The sequence below is a fragment of the Gymnoscopelus braueri genome (assembly GCF_963280865.1).
Source record: "Gymnoscopelus braueri genome assembly, chromosome: 11".
NCBI lineage: Eukaryota > Metazoa > Chordata > Actinopteri > Myctophiformes > Myctophidae > Gymnoscopelus > Gymnoscopelus braueri.
Genome location: NC_137613.1, coordinates 9,630,148 through 9,648,513, shown reverse-complemented (window position 1 = coordinate 9,648,513; position 18,366 = coordinate 9,630,148). Strand labels below are relative to the sequence as shown.

At 40.9% G+C, this 18,366-nt stretch overlaps 1 protein-coding gene across 2 annotated transcripts in view; it reads right to left on the bottom strand.

Annotated features, from left to right (window-relative positions):
• The window catches only part of LOC308094690 (uncharacterized protein), a 52,164-nt gene extending 36,076 nt beyond the window's left edge, over window positions 1-16,088 (bottom strand). For both annotated transcript variants that reach the window (XM_080441462.1, XM_080441463.1), the window contains exons 1-4: window positions 15,876-16,088; window positions 15,144-15,212; window positions 13,962-13,986; window positions 12,695-12,712 (exon numbers count right to left, since the gene is read on the bottom strand). In XM_080441462.1, the coding sequence (XP_080297588.1) occupies window positions 12,695-12,712; window positions 13,962-13,986; window positions 15,144-15,212; window positions 15,876-15,902 (139 nt within the window). In that variant the 5' untranslated portion in view covers window positions 15,903-16,088. The remainder of the gene's footprint in view (window positions 1-12,694; window positions 12,713-13,961; window positions 13,987-15,143; window positions 15,213-15,875) is intronic.
• Between the last annotated feature and the right edge of the window lie 2,278 nt (window positions 16,089-18,366).

The window sequence follows — 18,366 nt, the reverse complement described above, 5'->3', positions numbered from 1 at the left end:
TACAAGCTCATAGCGCGGAACTCTGTCAAATATTTGAATATATATATACAGTTATATGCAGAATGTCCCATTTCACAAATGTTAAAAAAAAATCACACTGGGTGTGATTTTTTTTCAAAGTGGTCATCATGGATCATCAAAGTGGTCATCATGGATTTTTGGAAGTGCATAATCCTATTTATAGGTTATTAATGTCATCATGCGTCTCGCTAGCCAATCACAGTGCTGAATAGAGTCAGCCAATAGAGTCAGCCAATCACAGTACAGCTAGGGGTCTACTAATGGGCCAATCACAGTGCAGGAAACTAATACTAACGACTAAGTGTCCCAACCCCACTTATAGGGGTGGCTACACCGCCCAAAAAATCAGTGTTGATTTTGACTGCAAATTTTGATTCAGTTTTAGTCATAGTCTTTTGAATCAAATTCCATTTAGTTTTAGTCCTATTTTAGTCATCTGAACACTTTTGAGTTTTTGTCTAGTTTTAGTCGACTAAATATCATAAGATTATAGTCGACTAAATCTACAGTTGATTTAGTCGACTATAATGTATTTTAGCTGTGCCTTGATGGCGTCGTAATGGCTGATTTTACACTTGGCTGCATGCTGAAAATAGCTGATCTACAAGCTCACAACGCGTCGCAGCGTGACGCGTTGTGAGCTTGTAGATCAGCTATTTTCAGAGCACAGCACGCGGGCACAACCAAACACTGACTGACTTATTTGTTGACAAAATAGTCAATATATTTAGTCTTAGTTTTAGTCATCATAGCTTAGTTTTTATTTTGTTTGTATCTAGTTTTTGCCAGTGAAAAAAGGTAGTCGACGATCATTTTTCGTCATCGTTTCAGTCGACGAAATCAACACTGCTGCCGTCATGGTGATGTTATATTGATGACTTGCTTGGCATGCATGGCAACCGATTGTGTTGTGAGTGAGGTCAGACCAGAGCTCTGCTCAGCATATATGAGGTGTGAAGTTACTTTAGACTTCCACTTCATTCCACTGAGACCAGAAGAGGGTCTCTCCACATGTAGTGTTGTGAGAGAAAGGGATTCAGACAAAGAATACAGGGAGATTAAGAGAGAGGACACATTTTCCAGCTTCAGCAGAGCCTATACAACCCCGTCCCCATCACAGTCCATGTACAGCAGCAGCTTCGTCCGTGAACCGCCACTCCTGGGAGGAGTGTGGTCCCAATCCTCCCAGACTAACCTCTCCTGTTCCGAGTGTACCTTCACGTCTCAGCCGAGCCACGACGACCTCAACCTCCAAACACTGAGGAACGGACATATCTGCTCAGAGGCGGCCTGTCAGCAAATAGCCAGCTCTGTAACGAGCCGTAAACGAGGAGACACAGACCCACCGAAATCTCAAAGACATCAACGGTATACAGAGATGTTAAATCAACCAGGAGATGTAAAGAAACATCAGGTGATTTACACAGGAGAGAAGAAAATTCACATCTGTAAACAGTGTGACACAAGTTTCAGTAAGTTAAGTCACCTGAAGAGACACCAGCGAATCCACACTGGAGAAAAGCCTTTCCAGTGTAAACAGTGTGACAAGAGTTTCAATGATTCAGGTAATCTGATCAAACACCAGCGTGTCCACACTGGAGAATTACCTTTCCACTGTAAACAGTGTGGCAAGAGTTTCAGTCAGTTGGGGAATTTAAAGAGTCACCTGCGTATCCACACCGGAGACAAACCTTATTTCCAGTGTAAACAGTGTGACAGGAGTTTCAGTGAGTCAGGTAGTCTGAACAAACACCAGCGTGTCCACACTGGAGAAAAACCTTTCTACTGTAAACAGTGTAACAAGAGTTTCAGTAGGTTAGACACTCTGAGCAAACACCAGCGAATCCACACTGGAGAAAAACCTTTCCACTGTAATCATTGTGAAAAGAGTTTCAGTCAGTCAGTCGATCTGAAGAGACACCACCATCGTATCCACACTGGAGAAAAACCTTTCCACTGTAATCATTCATCATTGTGAAAAGAGTTTCAGTCAGTCAGTCGATCTGAAGAGACACCACCAGCGTATCCACACTGGAGAAAAACCTTTCCACTGTAATCATTGTGAAAAGAGTTTCAGTCAGTCAGTCGATCTGAAGAGACACCACCATCGTATCCACACTGGAGAAAAACCTTTCCACTGTAATCATTGTGAAAAGAGTTTCAGTCAGTCAGTCGATCTGAAGAGACACCACCAGCGTATCCACACTGGAGAAAAACCTTTCCACTGTAATCATTGTGAAAAGAGTTTCAGTCAGTCAGTCGATCTGAAGAGACACCACCATCGTATCCACACTGGAGAAAAACCCATTCTACTGCAAACAGTGTCACAAGAGTTTCAGTAGGTTAGATTGTCTTAAGACACACTAACTAGCATTTGTGAAACATGTATGATCCATAATGATCTCGCAGAGCTTTCCAATCCAAGCTGTAGGCTACTATCACCAAATCAGGCTTGTGAGGTAACCATACTGCTTAATTTATGCTGCACGCTGAAAACAGATATACAATAGGGGTGTGCCGATATATCGTCCCGCGATATATTGCCATATCAAAACGTATGTATCGTCGTGACGTCATACTGTATCGCAATATATATATATATATATATATATATATATATATATATATATATATATATATATATTAGTATAACCACTAGTATAACCACTAGTCGACTCTGTTGTTTGTTTTTTTTGTAGTTTGTTTTAATGCCATAGTAATGGCCCATCTTACTATTATTATTATTATCCTCCTGACTTAATTTTTTATCAAAAGGGGGTCAAAAGTATGCCCAATAAAAGCCTATTATTGGGCAATGGGGATCCTTGGAGACGCTGCTGTGGTGCTGTGCTGCTGTGCCAGAAGAGCTTCCCTTAAAACGCCATAAAAATAAGGGCAGGAGGATAATAATAATAGAGTAGTAGAATGGCATTAAAACAATGCCCCCCCTAAAAAATAAATTAAAAAAAAAACATTAAAAAAAGAATAATAATAATGTAAATTTCGACTAGTCGACTACTACTACTACTACTTCAAATGAGTCGACTAGTAAAAATCATTAGTTGTGAATGCCCTAATATATATATATATATATATATATATATATATATATATATATATATATATATATATATATATATATATATATATACATCTTTTTTTTTAAACATTTTTTTGGGGGTGCTAGTGAAAGGTAGAGGAGTTCTTACTTTATGGTGTGTATAATATGAAATGTGAGTTTACCATAATCACAGTACTTAATCATATTCCATCATATTCAAGGGCTTTTGGAGAGAAATGAGACTCCAGTCACTTTCAGTTTAGAGCACTGCAGAGGGCAGGTGTGTGTCTGTGTCCAGCCGATGCTCGTTGACACTCGTTAATGTTACATGCATCAAGGCAAATATGTTTCTGCACTGTCAAATAGGCCCACATCGAATCTATTCGGTCGTTCAGACGTGACGTTGCGCCCCGTGTTAAGAATAGTTTAAAATAGTTGTATTTTTTACCCAGAATCAGAATCACTGAAACACATTAAACAGGAGTAAATACAGTCATTTAAGTTCATAGGGAAAAATGCCAAGTCACACAGGAGTACATGGGTGCTTAGTAAAGTGCTTAGTGCTTAGTGCTTAGTAAAGGATAAAGGGTCAGAGTTAATGATTAATGATATCAGAGGCAAGGAGATCAAGCACCTGTGTCCGCACCTGTCAGCAAAACAAATTATGGGTGCCCCTAAGGCAATGTATGTGCGCACTTAACGGTAATATGAGTGCATAACAATAAATTGACCTTGTATCAATGACATACGTGTCCCCAGTGGGTGAACAGAGAAAGTTGCCAAAACCCCCTAAGAAAGCATCGAGCCACGACCGAGAGTATTTTCACATAATCATGTTAGATAACAATCAGTAGATATAGCGAAATTAAGGTGTTTTTCAGCAAAAGACCAAAGGAGGACTGTCAACTCCCACGTGCATCGATCAAACACACCCACCCTGGAAGAAGTGGCGTCTGGAGATCAACTGAGGACACTGTCATGCGTCGCTAGACCTGAAAGACACCTCCCATTCATCTATGCACAAACTATTGTTCAAAAACTGTATATAAAGCTCTGTAGGTTAGCACTTCAGTATGTGAGACTTCATGCCCTCCTTGCTGTATTTGTAAAGAGGTCATAGTTTTTTCATCCAGAGCGCTCTGCTGTCGATTGCTGTTTTCATTGTACTTGCTGTACTTAAGGTTGTATCATTTGATTCTTACATTCATTCTGTATTGTATTAGCATAGATTCATCTTATACTGGACTTTACTTAAATTGAATATTAATAAATAATTGGCTATTATAATTGTTACTAAACTGCCTGGACATTGATTTCCTTTGGTTTCCTCCTTTAACAATATCTGAACTCGTTGGGTTTTTCTCTTGAACACATAGCTTAATAAAATTATTTTCGTTGGTGTAAAGGCACAGGAAAACCCTAACACCCGCTAGAATAACTTCCGGGTCCCAGTGTGTATTTTCCCAATATGCGCAGTGCTGTGTCCCTCAGATCTGAGACTAAAATAACGACTAAAGTGTCATTCTACCGCTTTCCTGGCAACGACAAAAAGAAGAGGAAATCATTTTTTTTATTTACATCTATATATAAATATATATATATAAATAAATATAAAAATATATATTATAATGTTAATAATAATAATTAATAAATACAAATATAAATATATATATTAGCCTACTTTTTACTGTCTATGATATTAGCATTAAGACCCTTATTAACCCTCAATGGTTCATTTCCGAAAAAGGAGGTTATTGTAAATAGATTTATGGGTTCCAACATGTTTGTTTACAATGAAGAGTGGACCCGGACGTGACGTCGGACTACAAAATGACGTCAGACTTAAGAACCGAATAGCATCAAAGTCATAGATCTTTTACAAGTGACCCTCTCTGGCGTCTCTCTCACATCTAGAGTCCACCTCACATCCACCTCACAGCTACGTTGCACCAGTGATCCAACTGATATGGCCCTATATGGAGATCTCTATCTGCCATTCCTTGTCCGTTTTATGGGCATATATGGAGATCTCTGTCTCTGTCAGTCGTTGTCCCATATATGCTGACTGATCTTTTAGGGCCTGATGCCACAATGACACATTGAGGTTAGAGAACACAGTCCATATTTGGCTGTAGCTGCATTGGAAAGTCGTTATATGGTTATGGCTGATCATGGTGACATGAGCTTGACGATGTGGTTCGTCTGCTTGCCCATCCTTCCCTTAAGGTTTTTTTTTTTCACCACGTCACTTCCATAGGGAATGAATTGAAATGGCTTCACCCCCCCCCCCCCCCGGGAGGCATGCGTAAAGCATGTGTCGCGTGTTTTAACTGTGTGTACGAGGCCTAAAAGAAATGGTGGGCAGTGTTGTCAGGGGTCCACTGTTCCGATTACCTAAGCCAGCCACCTATTGCAATGGTGAAATGGCAGTATAAATGATGTGTGGGGGGCGCCTGCTAAAAGATCAGCCGGCCAGGGTGACCATGGACGTGCAGAAGGATTTGGAGAGGCAGGAGCTGGAATTTCAAAAGGGCACCTATTTTTTTACAAACAGGTACCATACTTTTAGGCCCGAAAACCCGAAAAATCAAAAAAAAAAGTATCATAACTTGCTTAATGTCCTCAAAGTCACGCACCCAACAAGCTTGGAACTGAGCAGATTGGACCTTCCGTTCCAGAGATAATGGCCAAAACATCTTGAAAACGGCCACTTTTGCCGATTTTCGATCGCCGATTTTCGATTGAGTTTTGGCCATTGTCGCCCGTTTTTCTTTAATAACACAGGCTAGGAAGGTCGGACGGCGACGAACTAGATACCTGAGGAAAGTTTACTTTGAGCTGCATCCAACACATCCACTGCCATCTCTGTCAGCCTTACCGTTAGGCCGCTAGGGGCAGTTGAAATGTCTTTTTTGGTTTAAAAGAAGAAAGAAAAATCAGTCTGGAGAGGGCACTTTTTTACCAATGGGTAAAAGGGCAGGGGCTCAAGCCCCCTTTCATGTCTATGTGTGCACGTGCATGAGGGTGACGGCTTGTGTTGGTAACGCACGCACGCACGCACGCACGCACGCACGCACACACACACACACACACACACACACACACACACACACACACACACACACACACACACACACACACACACACACACACACACACGCACACGCACACGCACACGCACACACACACACAGAGCAAGACTCTTAACCCCAATTGCTCACAGGTTCTCATTGGAAACAAGACCGCAAGGACTTTCATGAACGACCTGTTAAAAGGAATTATCCTTATCCTTATCCTTATACACACACACACACACACACACACACCCTCCCCCAACAGCCAAGCAGGTGCCAGGGCTATCTGCAGTGGGGGAGTAGCCAGATAAATGGCCCTGGGAATGGGAGTTAAGGTATGATGACCTTCATCTACTGTAAGCAATCAATGGAGCCTTTCACTGCCAAGACCAGGCAGGACTACACAGGATGTCTGACTCATTAATAATAACCCTTGTGAACCAGAAGAATATCCTATTGTATCTCTCTGGCTAATCATTCCTCACCACAACACTTTCTATCCTTGAAGTGGCCCGCACCTTCGACTCTAGCCTAGAGGAAGCTTTTATAACAGAAGTCATTAAATAACACCCGCTCCTTCATACCATCACAGAGCGAGGTTATAGCTGAAACCTACTTGTGTTTACCATTTAGCAGATGCTCTTATCCAGAGTGACTTCCAATAAGCAATGTAAACACATGCATTTGGTGTATGGGGAAAAAGGAGCGGACCAAGTATAGAGCCCTGGGAGACACTGGTTGGTGAAGGATATAGGATAACAGAATGCACGCTGTTTGTTTTTGTCAGGGTATTTGTCCAGGATTTGCTGACTACTAGACTAAAGTAAAATAACCTGTTTTGCAATGCAAGTAGCACATTGAAAAATAAAAACACATAAATATGAAGATACAAGTTTCCTGCCTGACAGCAAAGCTATCTTCTGCATGTGTCTCTAACCACACAACATCCGCAGACTGGTGAGGTTTATCTCGCTTAGCATCTTTGAGCGGAAGTGAGAGTTGATATCACTCCTACGCCTATAATGGAACATTCTACACCCGTACAAAGGTCAAAACATCTGTCTTGTGTGTGTCACCAGATGACAAACAGTAGAAAGCCATTTGCTCTTTCATGGAAACACAACACCTCGACTGCAGAGAAATGCAAAAATATTGACCGCACGTAGTGCATATTTGCTCTTTCTATAGTAATGTATCTGTATACACAGAAAAATAAAGGTGCCACCACATGGCAACCAAAAGTGGCTATTCAGAGTGATGCCTGAATAACCAGTTTCGGCGAATGTTCACCGAAACTGGGAGACCGTCTTTTGTTTTTTCGGCGAACGTTCGCCTATAAAAACACACCCCAAAGTGGAATCCTAGCGTTTAAATAGTGAAAGGTGCCTCAAAGAACCATTATGGTTTAACCATGAGGAAGAATTGTGTTAGAAGTATATACCTTATATTGTTATTATGTTGTTCACCTTTTGCCTTTTGATTTTGTTCTGACCATTTGAATAATAGAGTCAAGAGGAAATGGCAAAGTTTTGTTTTGGCACAGCTTGGTCCGGGGACACAAGCAAGTGACACAAGCAAGTTCCCCTCTTATCTTTGTGTACAACTAGGCTCTCTCCCTACTTTCCCCTGAGAACTATCGTACCACCACCCTGAATATTTAACCCATTGAGACTGGGAAAGCATCTGTGTAATTTTAGATTTCTTTGGCTATTAAAAAAATAGCAGATCAACAAGCTCATAGCACGGCTATGAACTTGTAGTTCTACTATTTTTTTTTAATCGTGAAAATCTTTGAATATATATATAATTTTTTTTAAAGCGAACATTTGTAACTCAAATCTTTGCTTCTGGGGATTCTACAAATGTCTTCTAAATCAGTTTATTTTGAAAAAAAACGTATGTTGCCATAATATCAGTGGTTCTCAAACTTTTTCATGTCAAGGACCACCCAAAATGACCCCCCCCCCCCCCCCCCCAGAAGTAAAGATTTGAGTTAAAGATGTTAGCTTGAAAAAATATGTATATTCGAAGATTTGCAAAACAATGCAAGATTTTTCAAAAAGTAGCAGATCTACAAGCTCATAGTGCGGCACAGAGTGAAACGCTATGAGCTTGTAGATCTGCTATTTTTGAATAGCCAAAACTATAAAATAATGGTTATAGCTAAAATCTAACATGACACAGATGCGTTCCCGGATTGAATGGGTTAATGTACTTCTCCCATGAGCTCATGTACTAAAACCATATAATGTGAAGTGTCTCCGAGTCTGCTTGCATCATTCAACAATTACTAATTGATACAGAATTCCACAAAAGTCATCTCTCTTGGCCTGGGCCGTAGCGTGACGGTCCAGGCACCCTAGGCTGCAATGCCAGCGTGTCGCGGGTTCGACTCCCGTTCCCGACGACCTTTGCTGCGTGTCAACCCCCCCATCTCTCTCCCCATTTCCTGTCAGTCTACTTTCCCTATCCCTCTCTAAACAAAGGCATAAAAAAACCCCAAAAGAATAATAATAAAACTAGAGAAAGTGCTCCTCGGAGCACAGGTCTCCGCCAGGTCAAGTACGTTATTGTGGCCTCCTGGTGGCGCTATAATAGGCCAATGTGAAAAGGGTGCCATTTATTCTTAGGTCGTTCACGGCAATCGGACACTGCATTCATGATTTGAGGCATTTTGTTCCAAAAATGTGTTAAATTAGACCTGCTGGTGGCGCTATAACAGGCCAATGTGAAAAAGGGTGGCATTTCTTCCTTGGCCTAGTGGGAATGTGTTTGTGAAATTTCAAGGAAATCGCAAGCTGCGTTCATGATTTGAGGCATTTTGTTCAAAACGGACCAATCCTGCAAATTTTGGAAGCGAACCTTAGCCAATGAGGATGGAATATGGGATATCGGACAGGTCTGTGTTGATCACATGACTATAGAGATACTGTGTACCGATTTGCATGACGTTTGCATAAAATCTGTAGGAGTAATGTAAAACCGCGCGACAGGACGTGCAATAACCCCAACTTTGCAACTACTTTCGCCTGCGCCCTTCACCGGGTATGGTCTAGTGACTTTAATCACAAGATCTCCTCTGCTTGAAACAACTAAACAAACACATGACTGTTTAATGACTAATGCAGGCCTTAGGCTACCTGTGTGTGTGTGTGTGTGTGTGTGTGTGTGTGTGTGTGTGTGTGTGTGTGTGTGTGTGTGTGTGTGTGTGTGTGTGTGTGTGTGTGTGTGTGTGTGTGTGTGTGTGTGCGTGCGTGCGTGCGTGCGTGCGTGCGTGCGTGCGTGCGTGTGTCATTGCTTCAGTAAAGCAGACAGTCAGCCCCTCCCCCTGGATGTATGTGAGGAGTCATGTTTCATTCATGCTTTGTTGTAAAACAGTGCCGCTCCCAAAAAATAACAGATCTACAAGATAACCACGTGTCACAATGTTACATGCTGATAGCTTGTAGATTTGTTCCCTTTCCTCAGATACACATACATTGTTCCATAGCTCCTCCCCCCTTTTGGCAGCGTAAGGTTTGAACGTTGGATGACAAACAAGCAATATGTTTAACTATCTCAGAACAAACAACACAGAGGTGTAAATGGAACCAAATGGACCCTTACAGGTCTGTAACTCTGAGAGTGTACAAATGGAACCAAATGGACCCTTACAGGTCTGTAACTCTGAGAGTGTACAAATGGAACCAAATGGACCCTTACAGATCTGTAACTCTGAGAGTGTACACATGTAACCAAATGGACCCTTACAGGTCTGTAACTCTGAGAGTGTACAAATGGAACCAAATGGACCCTTACAGGTCTGTAACTCTGAGAGTGTACATATGGAACCAAATGGACCCTTACAGGTCTGTAACTCTGAGAGTGTACACATGGAACCAAATGGACCCTTACAGGTCTGTAACTCTGAGAGTGTACAAATGGAACCAAATGGACCCTTACAGGTCTGTAACTCTGAGAGTGTACATATGGAACCAAATGGACCCTTACAGGTCTGTAACTCTGAGAGTGTACAAATGGAACCAAATGGACCCTTACAGGTCTGTAACTCTGAGAGTTTACAAATAGAACCAAATGGACCCTTACAGGTCTGTAACTCTGAGAGTGTACAAATGGAACCAAATGGACCCTTACAGGTCTGTAACTCTGAGAGTTTACAAATAGAACCAAATGGACCCTTACAGGTCTCTAACTCTGAGAGTGTACAAATGGAACCAAATGGACCCTTACAGGTCTGTAACTCTGAGAGTGTACACATGGAACCAAATGGACCCTTACAGGTCTGTAACTCTGAGAGTGTACACATGGAACCAAATGGACCCTTACAGGTCTGTAACTCTGAGAGTTTACAAATAGAACCAAATGGACCCTTACAGGTCTCTAACTCTGAGAGTGTACAAATGGAACCAAATGGACCCTTACAGGTCTGTAACTCTGAGAGTGTACACATGGAACCAAATGGACCCTTACAGGTCTGTAACTCTGAGAGTGTACACATGGAACCAAATGGACCGGATTGGACCCCTTCAGGGCCCATACTCGGCCTCAGGTCCACCCGTTCGATACCCTATCCACAAGTTCCCTAGGGCAGTGTTTCCCAACCTTTTTGGTGCCAAGGCACACCTGGCGTGTGGCAGGCTATAATTTTATTGCTGCTACAAAATATTTACTCTCATGTACACAAAATGTAATGAAGAAACCTTGAACATTACAAAATGTCTTTGGCCTACAATAAACTTGGGTCAGCTGAGGAGTCTGATTTCACCTTACCAGAGTAAAACGTCTTTGTACTAAACCCAATATACTTCTAAAAACATCCAAACATTTATGACAGCACTCACTCAACAAATAACTTTAAAAATAAAAAAAAGATTTTTTAGAAAAATATTTGTAAAAAGAAGAAAAACACAGATCTCCGCCAGGTCAAGTAAGTTATTGTGGCCTCCTGGTGGCGCTATAATAGGCCAATGTGAAAAGGGTGGCATTTCTTCCTCGGCCTAGTGGGAATGTGCGTGCAAATTTTCACGGAAATCGCACGCCGCGTTCATGATTTCAGACATTTTGTTCAAAACGGACCAATCCTGCAAACTTTGGAAGTCAACCTTAGCCAATCAGGATGGAATATGAAATATCGGACAGAATCGTCTTGATCACATGACTATAGAGATACTGTGTACCGATTTGCGTGATGTTTGGATAAAATCTGAAGGATTAATATCCAAAAATGTATTTGACATAAGTATCTTGACATTTGACATTTGACATTTTCACATCTGCTTTTTACAGCGCCACCAGGAGGCCCCTGGTGGCGCTGTAAAAAGCAGATGTGAAAAATGCAGTGCAGATGTTTTTCCTTGGCCTCTAGGGAGTAGGCGTGCAAAGTTTCACGCAGATCGGTGCAGTTATAGTTAAAAATGCAAATCGGCCTGTTATAGCGCCACCATGAGGCTGATGTGAAAAGTTTTAAGTGCCATTTCTTCCTCGGCCTAGTGGGAATGTGCGTGTGCAATTTTATGGAAACAGCAAGCTGCGTTCATGATTTGAGGCAGTTTGTTCAAAACGGACCAATCCTGCAAACTTTGGATGGTAACCTTAGCCAATGAGGATGGAATATGGGAAATCGGACAGATCAGGGTTGATCACAAGACTATAGAGATACTGTGTACCGATTTGCATGAATGGGAAAAAATGGGTTTTGCACAAATCGGCCTCCTGGTGGCGCAATAACAGGCCCATGTGAAAAATTTGAGGCAGAGGTTCTGAATTGGCATCCAGGGAGTGTGTGTGCACAGTTTCGCAGCGACCGGGCCAACGGTGCCGGAGATTTGGTGCTAACACACAGACAGGACACACGGACGTACACACACACGGACGGACGGACGGACGGACGGACAGGGGCGAAAACATACTCTCTCGCCATGCCTTTCGGCCTGGCGGAGACAAAAAAGTAATCTCTCTCATCTCCCTCTATGTCAATGGTTATCAAAATGTGGGTCAGGATCCCTAGGGGGGTCTTCTCACTCAGCAGTAAACAAACCAACATACAGTTTAAGTGTATACAAGGTATCTGCCCACTGCTAAAGTGACTTTTTAATACCTCTAAAATGAAAGAAATAATGAAATAAAATAAGAACATTACTGCGTCATAAGTAATCAACAAAAAAAATTGTCAAACATTGGCCACATTGTGAAATATTACATTACCGATCTGCATGCTCACTACATGCTTTGAGCGAAACAAAAATGTAGTGCCTCAACTCCTACAATTCCAAGTGCTTGTCATGCTGGGGTGGGGGGTCCCCAGTTCAAATATGATTATTTTGGGGGGTCGCTAGCCTGGTAAAGCCCCTCCCTCCAGCAAATCTCATTTCCATTTGATTTCAGGAAGGAGTCTGGCATGAGAACCTGTGTGTGTTTTTGACTGTGGGCTGGAGTTGGGCGGGAGTAATACCGTTGACTGACAACCTATCTATATACTCCCTCTTCCACATGTCACTGTCAAAAGAAAAGGAAAACCGCAGAAAACATGGAAGCTTACCTTGTCCTTGGAACACCTCTGAAAACCAGGAGGAAAAGAGCATCCAGAAAGAAAGCAAAACAGAACAGAGGTCAATTCAACTACATCTTGTGGTCAGTACAGTAGAGCTTAATGTAAACATGAACTATTTTGTGCTGAAAATGCATGCAAGGCAGATACTGACATGTAGCTGTAGAGGAAGTCGTGTAATGCAATGTCATTTAGTCCCTTTGGTGTCACAGATTTAAATAAAAGTAATGCACTTTTTAAAATAATCAGATTCAAGTGAAAAGTGATTATCCATCTAGCTGTATTTAACATTTATCACGTACCCATGCTTTATTTGCTCTGGGTGAGGGGAGTGATAAAAGCACAGAGAGTGTGATCAGCCCTAGGGCTGATATGACAGTAGCTGACCAATCAGCACATTGAACTGACACCATGAGTGACCTCTGACCTGCACAAGGAACTGTCAGACATGGTCACTGAGTTCGTCAAAAGTTATGTTCTCTTCTTTATGACTGAATAGAGCTATGGATAGATAAACATAATGTTATGTTCTCTTCTTTATGACTGAATGGAACTATGGATAGATAAACATAATGTTGTATTCTCTTCTTTATGACTGAATGGAACTATGGATAGATAAACATAATGTTGTGTTCTCTTCTTTATGACTGAATAGAACCATGGATCTTCTTTATACAAGAAAGGTAGCATAAAGGTAGCTTAAAGTGGCCTACAATGACACCCTGAGGATACTACTTAAGGTCCTTAGATGGCATAGTGCTAGTCACTTGTTTGTAACATGTGGAATCCACACATGTGAGGCTCTATTAAGGCACTCTATGGATTCATGCCTCGCCTGGATGAGTCCCGGAACAGTATTATTGAGGATATAGTAAATCCTGGGAAGAGCTGTCTCTGGTACTCGTCCAGGCTACGTAAACACTGGAGAGTCAGACTCTATTTTATTTTATGTTTTTTTTATTTTTCATTTATTGTTCAATTGTGTGATGTTGATGATTTTTCTGTACTCTATGGACCCCCTGTGTGTCTGGAATAAAGTTTGAATTGAATTGGATTTATGACATAATGTTATGTTCTCTTCTTTATGACTGAATAGAACTATGGATAGATAAACATCATCTCCTATATGGCTAGGACTGAAACGCCATCCCCGGGCTGGATAACCTTGGGCAATGATGAACGCCTTGTCTAAATGCACTATTATTTAAACATTAAAATTACTGCATCTTGGAAGGACAGTAAACAAGAGATGACCTACCTTTCTGAAACAGTTCTGCCTTTTCCTGTGGGTAAAGAACAAGAGACGGGTTTAGATTTAGAAATGGTTAATTCATACGCCGTTGTACGGCAAAGTATAAATCAGGCTTGTGCCGTTTCACAACATTACTTTCTGGGTATTTCTGAATCTCAAAAATACCAAAACAAGAGAAGGGAGTAAAGGAGAGCTCAAACGCCCCTTCTCTGGGGCCCAAGGTTGACAGCATGAACTACAAAGCAGGCTTAATAGTAAATCTAAAACACATTACCCCCACAGGAAACCACAGGTCAGTTTGACAGTAGTCATCATTATTTTTGAGCCGACTTTATTTTAGTGCCCTGTACACATGCAGGCTAATCCCACTGAAGGACTACAAAGTACCAACACAAGCAGATGATAATTAATGGACAGATAGTCGGAGGTTGATGTAAATCATACATGGCCAAAGTCTGGCCCGGGGGCCAATCGTGGCACGAGGTCAGATTTTATATGGCCTGCAACATCCTTCAACATCCACTACAGCCCTATATACATTTAGTTCATTTGAAAATAGCCGATTTACAAGCTCACAATGCGTCGCGATGAGACGCCTTGTGAGCTTGTAGATCGGCTATTTTCAAAGGATTTTTATACAATTGGAAACTTGTGAAATGGGACATTCTGCATGAAAAATGTGAGTACTTTTTCCACCACCGTCTGAAAGTTGGTGAAAGTTAAATACAGAGTTTCGAGAGGATGCATTTTGTCTATCAGTCTCTCCTTCCCCTGGTATAAACACCATGCAGTTGCACCTTGTTTACATTCTCTGCTAGGACTCTCCATTCAGACGCAGTCATAACAATGTGTAGCCTATTTATAAGCTAATGAACTGATTCAGAATAGCCTACAGTGCTATACCTAGATACAAGTAATATACAAAGTCTACCTCAACATAGTACAGTAGGCCTACTTGAGTAATGTACTTAGTTACTTTACACCACTGCTTTCAGATCACTGTCACACTTCCTGACATTTTCATTTCATTTCAACATTCGTTGCCCGGCTAAAGTGTCAAAAAGTTTGGGTCTCCCAGAATAATAATAATAATAATAATAATAATAATAATAATAATAATAATAATAATAATAATAATAATAATAATGATAATAAACAAATATGATATTAATATTATCCTATACATACCTGTCGATGTTCCTGGGATCTCAGATGTTTCTTGTAATTACCGATAGAGGGACAGTCCACAAGACACACCTGACAATGCATTATAAAATAATAAATTATAAAGTAATAAATGACCATTTTCAATTTATTAGGCATTGATTTAGCAGACGCTCTTAATCCAGAGCGATTTACAGTAAGCAGGTAATTACGAGGTAATAAAACATCAAATGCATAGAAATAGTCATCTAGGATCAGTGGTGGAAAAAGTACTCAAATGTTTTACTTAAGTAAAAGTATCAAAACTGCAATGTGGAAATACTCTGTTAATTGCAATCTGTTAGTTACAAGCTCACAACCACGTCTTGATGCAATGCTTTGTGAGCTTGTAGATCTGCCATTTTCAAAATATTTATTTATACATTTTATACATAACTTGTGAAATAGGACCTTCTGCATAATGAGTACTTTTACTTTTGGTACTTTAAGAATATTTTGAATACTTTTTTACTTTCACTCAAGTACATTTTGTTTTAGACTTTTACTTCTGCATTGCTAATGAGTACTTTTACTTTTGGTACTTTAAGTATATTTTGAATACTTTTTTACTTTCACTCAAGTACATTTTGTTTTAGACTTTTACTTCTGCATTGCAGTATTGATACTTTTACTTAGAAGTAAAAAGTTTGAGTACTTTTAGTTTTTCCACCACTGCAGAAAAAAAATCGACAAGCCTAAAAATGTAGTGCAGCCTACCTGACAGAACAGTCCTGGAGGAGCCATGCTGAATACAACCAAACTGACCCGAAAAAAATCACTTTCTAAACGGATCCGACATGGAAGCTGGTCGGAGGAAACTCCCTAGATAGAAAAGCCATCAGTGATCAACATAAATTCCTGGTCGCTCCCTTTGCTTTGCAGCTCTCTCTCTCTCTCTCTCTCTCTCACACACTGGCCTTGAGGACCAGACCAGACAGTTAAACGGAGAACAACAGCCTCCTGTGGCGGTTCATTCGTTTAATGATGGGAAATACAAGGGGGAGTGTCAGTGTATATGAGGCGGTGCCAGCTAGCTGCTGGTCTAGCCCTGAAACATGACTGTCGTATCATTACAGTCATGGCGCTACTTGTTGCTGGTTTTTGACATAATTACAACCCGTACATCTACATAAACGTTCACATTTCATATATAAAGTGCTGACCCCACGGCCACGGAGGTAACGTGTTAAAACGCCTGGGTCTAAGTACCCGTATCTTCCGTATTGTTCAATAAAAAGCATTTTACTCCTATCGGCGGCCACCAATCGGATTAAAATGCTTTTTATTGAACAATACGGAAGATACGGGTACTTAAACCCAAGCGTTTAAACTGGTTACATCCATGGCCGTGGGGTCAGCACTTTATATTGTAAATGTAGAAATTTCAAAAACCAGGAACAAGTAGCGCCATGACACTGGTGACAGACGAGCGTCATGTGAACCATGTCTACAGCTGGACCAGAGCGTTTTAGTCAGCCAGGCGCGCTGCTCTGCTCATAGACAAGAACATTACACTGCCTTGCGAGGTCTCCAACTTTAGTAAAAAAAACTATTTCGCTACTTACCGAAACAAAGGCAGTTTTGTGTTGTTGAAAGTCTATTCTCCAGGGTGGGAAGCATAGGTGGGAAGCCTCTCAGGACCCCACCTTCTCTGTATAATACACTTTTTGGGCAGAAAATAAAATATGTCCGCCAGACGGAAATTATTTTATTTACTCCACTGCGCCCTCTACAGATCTGGTGAATATAAATGACCATTGACCAGATCTGTGGAGGGCACAGTGGAGTAAATACGTAAATAAAATAAAGTGGAGTAAAGGGGGAAAGTTGGTCAGTCAAATTTGTACTTGAGGCCTACTGGAGTATTTGCTTTAAAAGTACTTATATGCAAAAGTAGGCCCTACATTTAAAAATACTTCAAAAAGTAGGCTGCAAATCACATTTTCTTTTTAATATCAATGCATTGCTGTATTAAAATGTAGCCATTTATTGACATTTATTCCTATATTTACCACCACATAAATGTCCAAATAAATCAATATTAGTGAAAGCTTAGCAGATCTAAGCTGTGAGCATCATTGATGCTGCTGAGCAAGAGCAGAGTGCAGGACTCATGTTCATGAATATATTTCTTCCATGATTGGTTCATTGGCATCAATTTAAAAGCAAACAGTGCACCTTAAAAGCCTCAACATGGATCAAGTTACAAAAACGCCACGGAAATGCAATTTATATTCCTTTAAGGCTATTGATTTATCGATTATTGATTATACATTTAGTATTCATCTTACTTCAGTTATAATATATGACTATGCTGATGTGTCTGAATGTAATGTCCCAATGGAAGTAAATTAGTCTGATAATGTCTTATGAGTTTAGTACACCCTCAGTGTACTTAAGCAGCAGGCTCATACAGCAAGGTCAAGGACAGCAAGACGACGAGTTATAAGGTTTTATGAACGCAAGGAGAATGTTTCTCGTAATCAGGCGTCGGTATTCTGGCTAGGGCAGTGACTATGGCCTCGGCATTGTTAAGAATAGTTTAAAATAGTTGTATTTTTTTACCCAAAATCAGAATCACATTAAACAGGAGTATACAGTCATTTAAGTTCATGGAAAAATGCCAAGTCACACAGGAGTACATGGAAAGCACCCAGACATGCTTAAGTAAAGGATAAAGGGTCAGAGTTAATGATTAATGACATCAGAGGCAAGGAGATCAAGCACCTGTGTCCGCACGCACCTGTCAGCAAAACAAATTATGGGTGCCCCGAAGGCAACATATGTGCGCGCTTAACGGTAATATGAGTGCATAACAATAAATTAACCTTGTATCAATGACATAGCCTACGTGTCCCCAGTGGGTGAACAGAGAAAGTTGCCAAAACCCCCTAAGCCCTGTAAGAAAGCATCGAGCCACGACCGAGAGTATTTTCACATAATCATGTTAGATAACAATCAGTAGACATAGAGAAATTAAGGTGTTTTTCAGCAAAAGACCAAAGGAGGACTGACAGCTCCCACGTGCATCGATCAAACACACCCACCCTGGAAGAAGTGGCGTCTGGAGATCAACTGAGGACACTGTCATGCGTCGCTAGACCTGAAAGACACCTCCCATTCATCTATGCACAAACTATTGTTCAAAAACTGTATATAAAGCTCTGTAGGTTAGCACTTCAGCATGTGAGACTTCATGCCCTCCTTG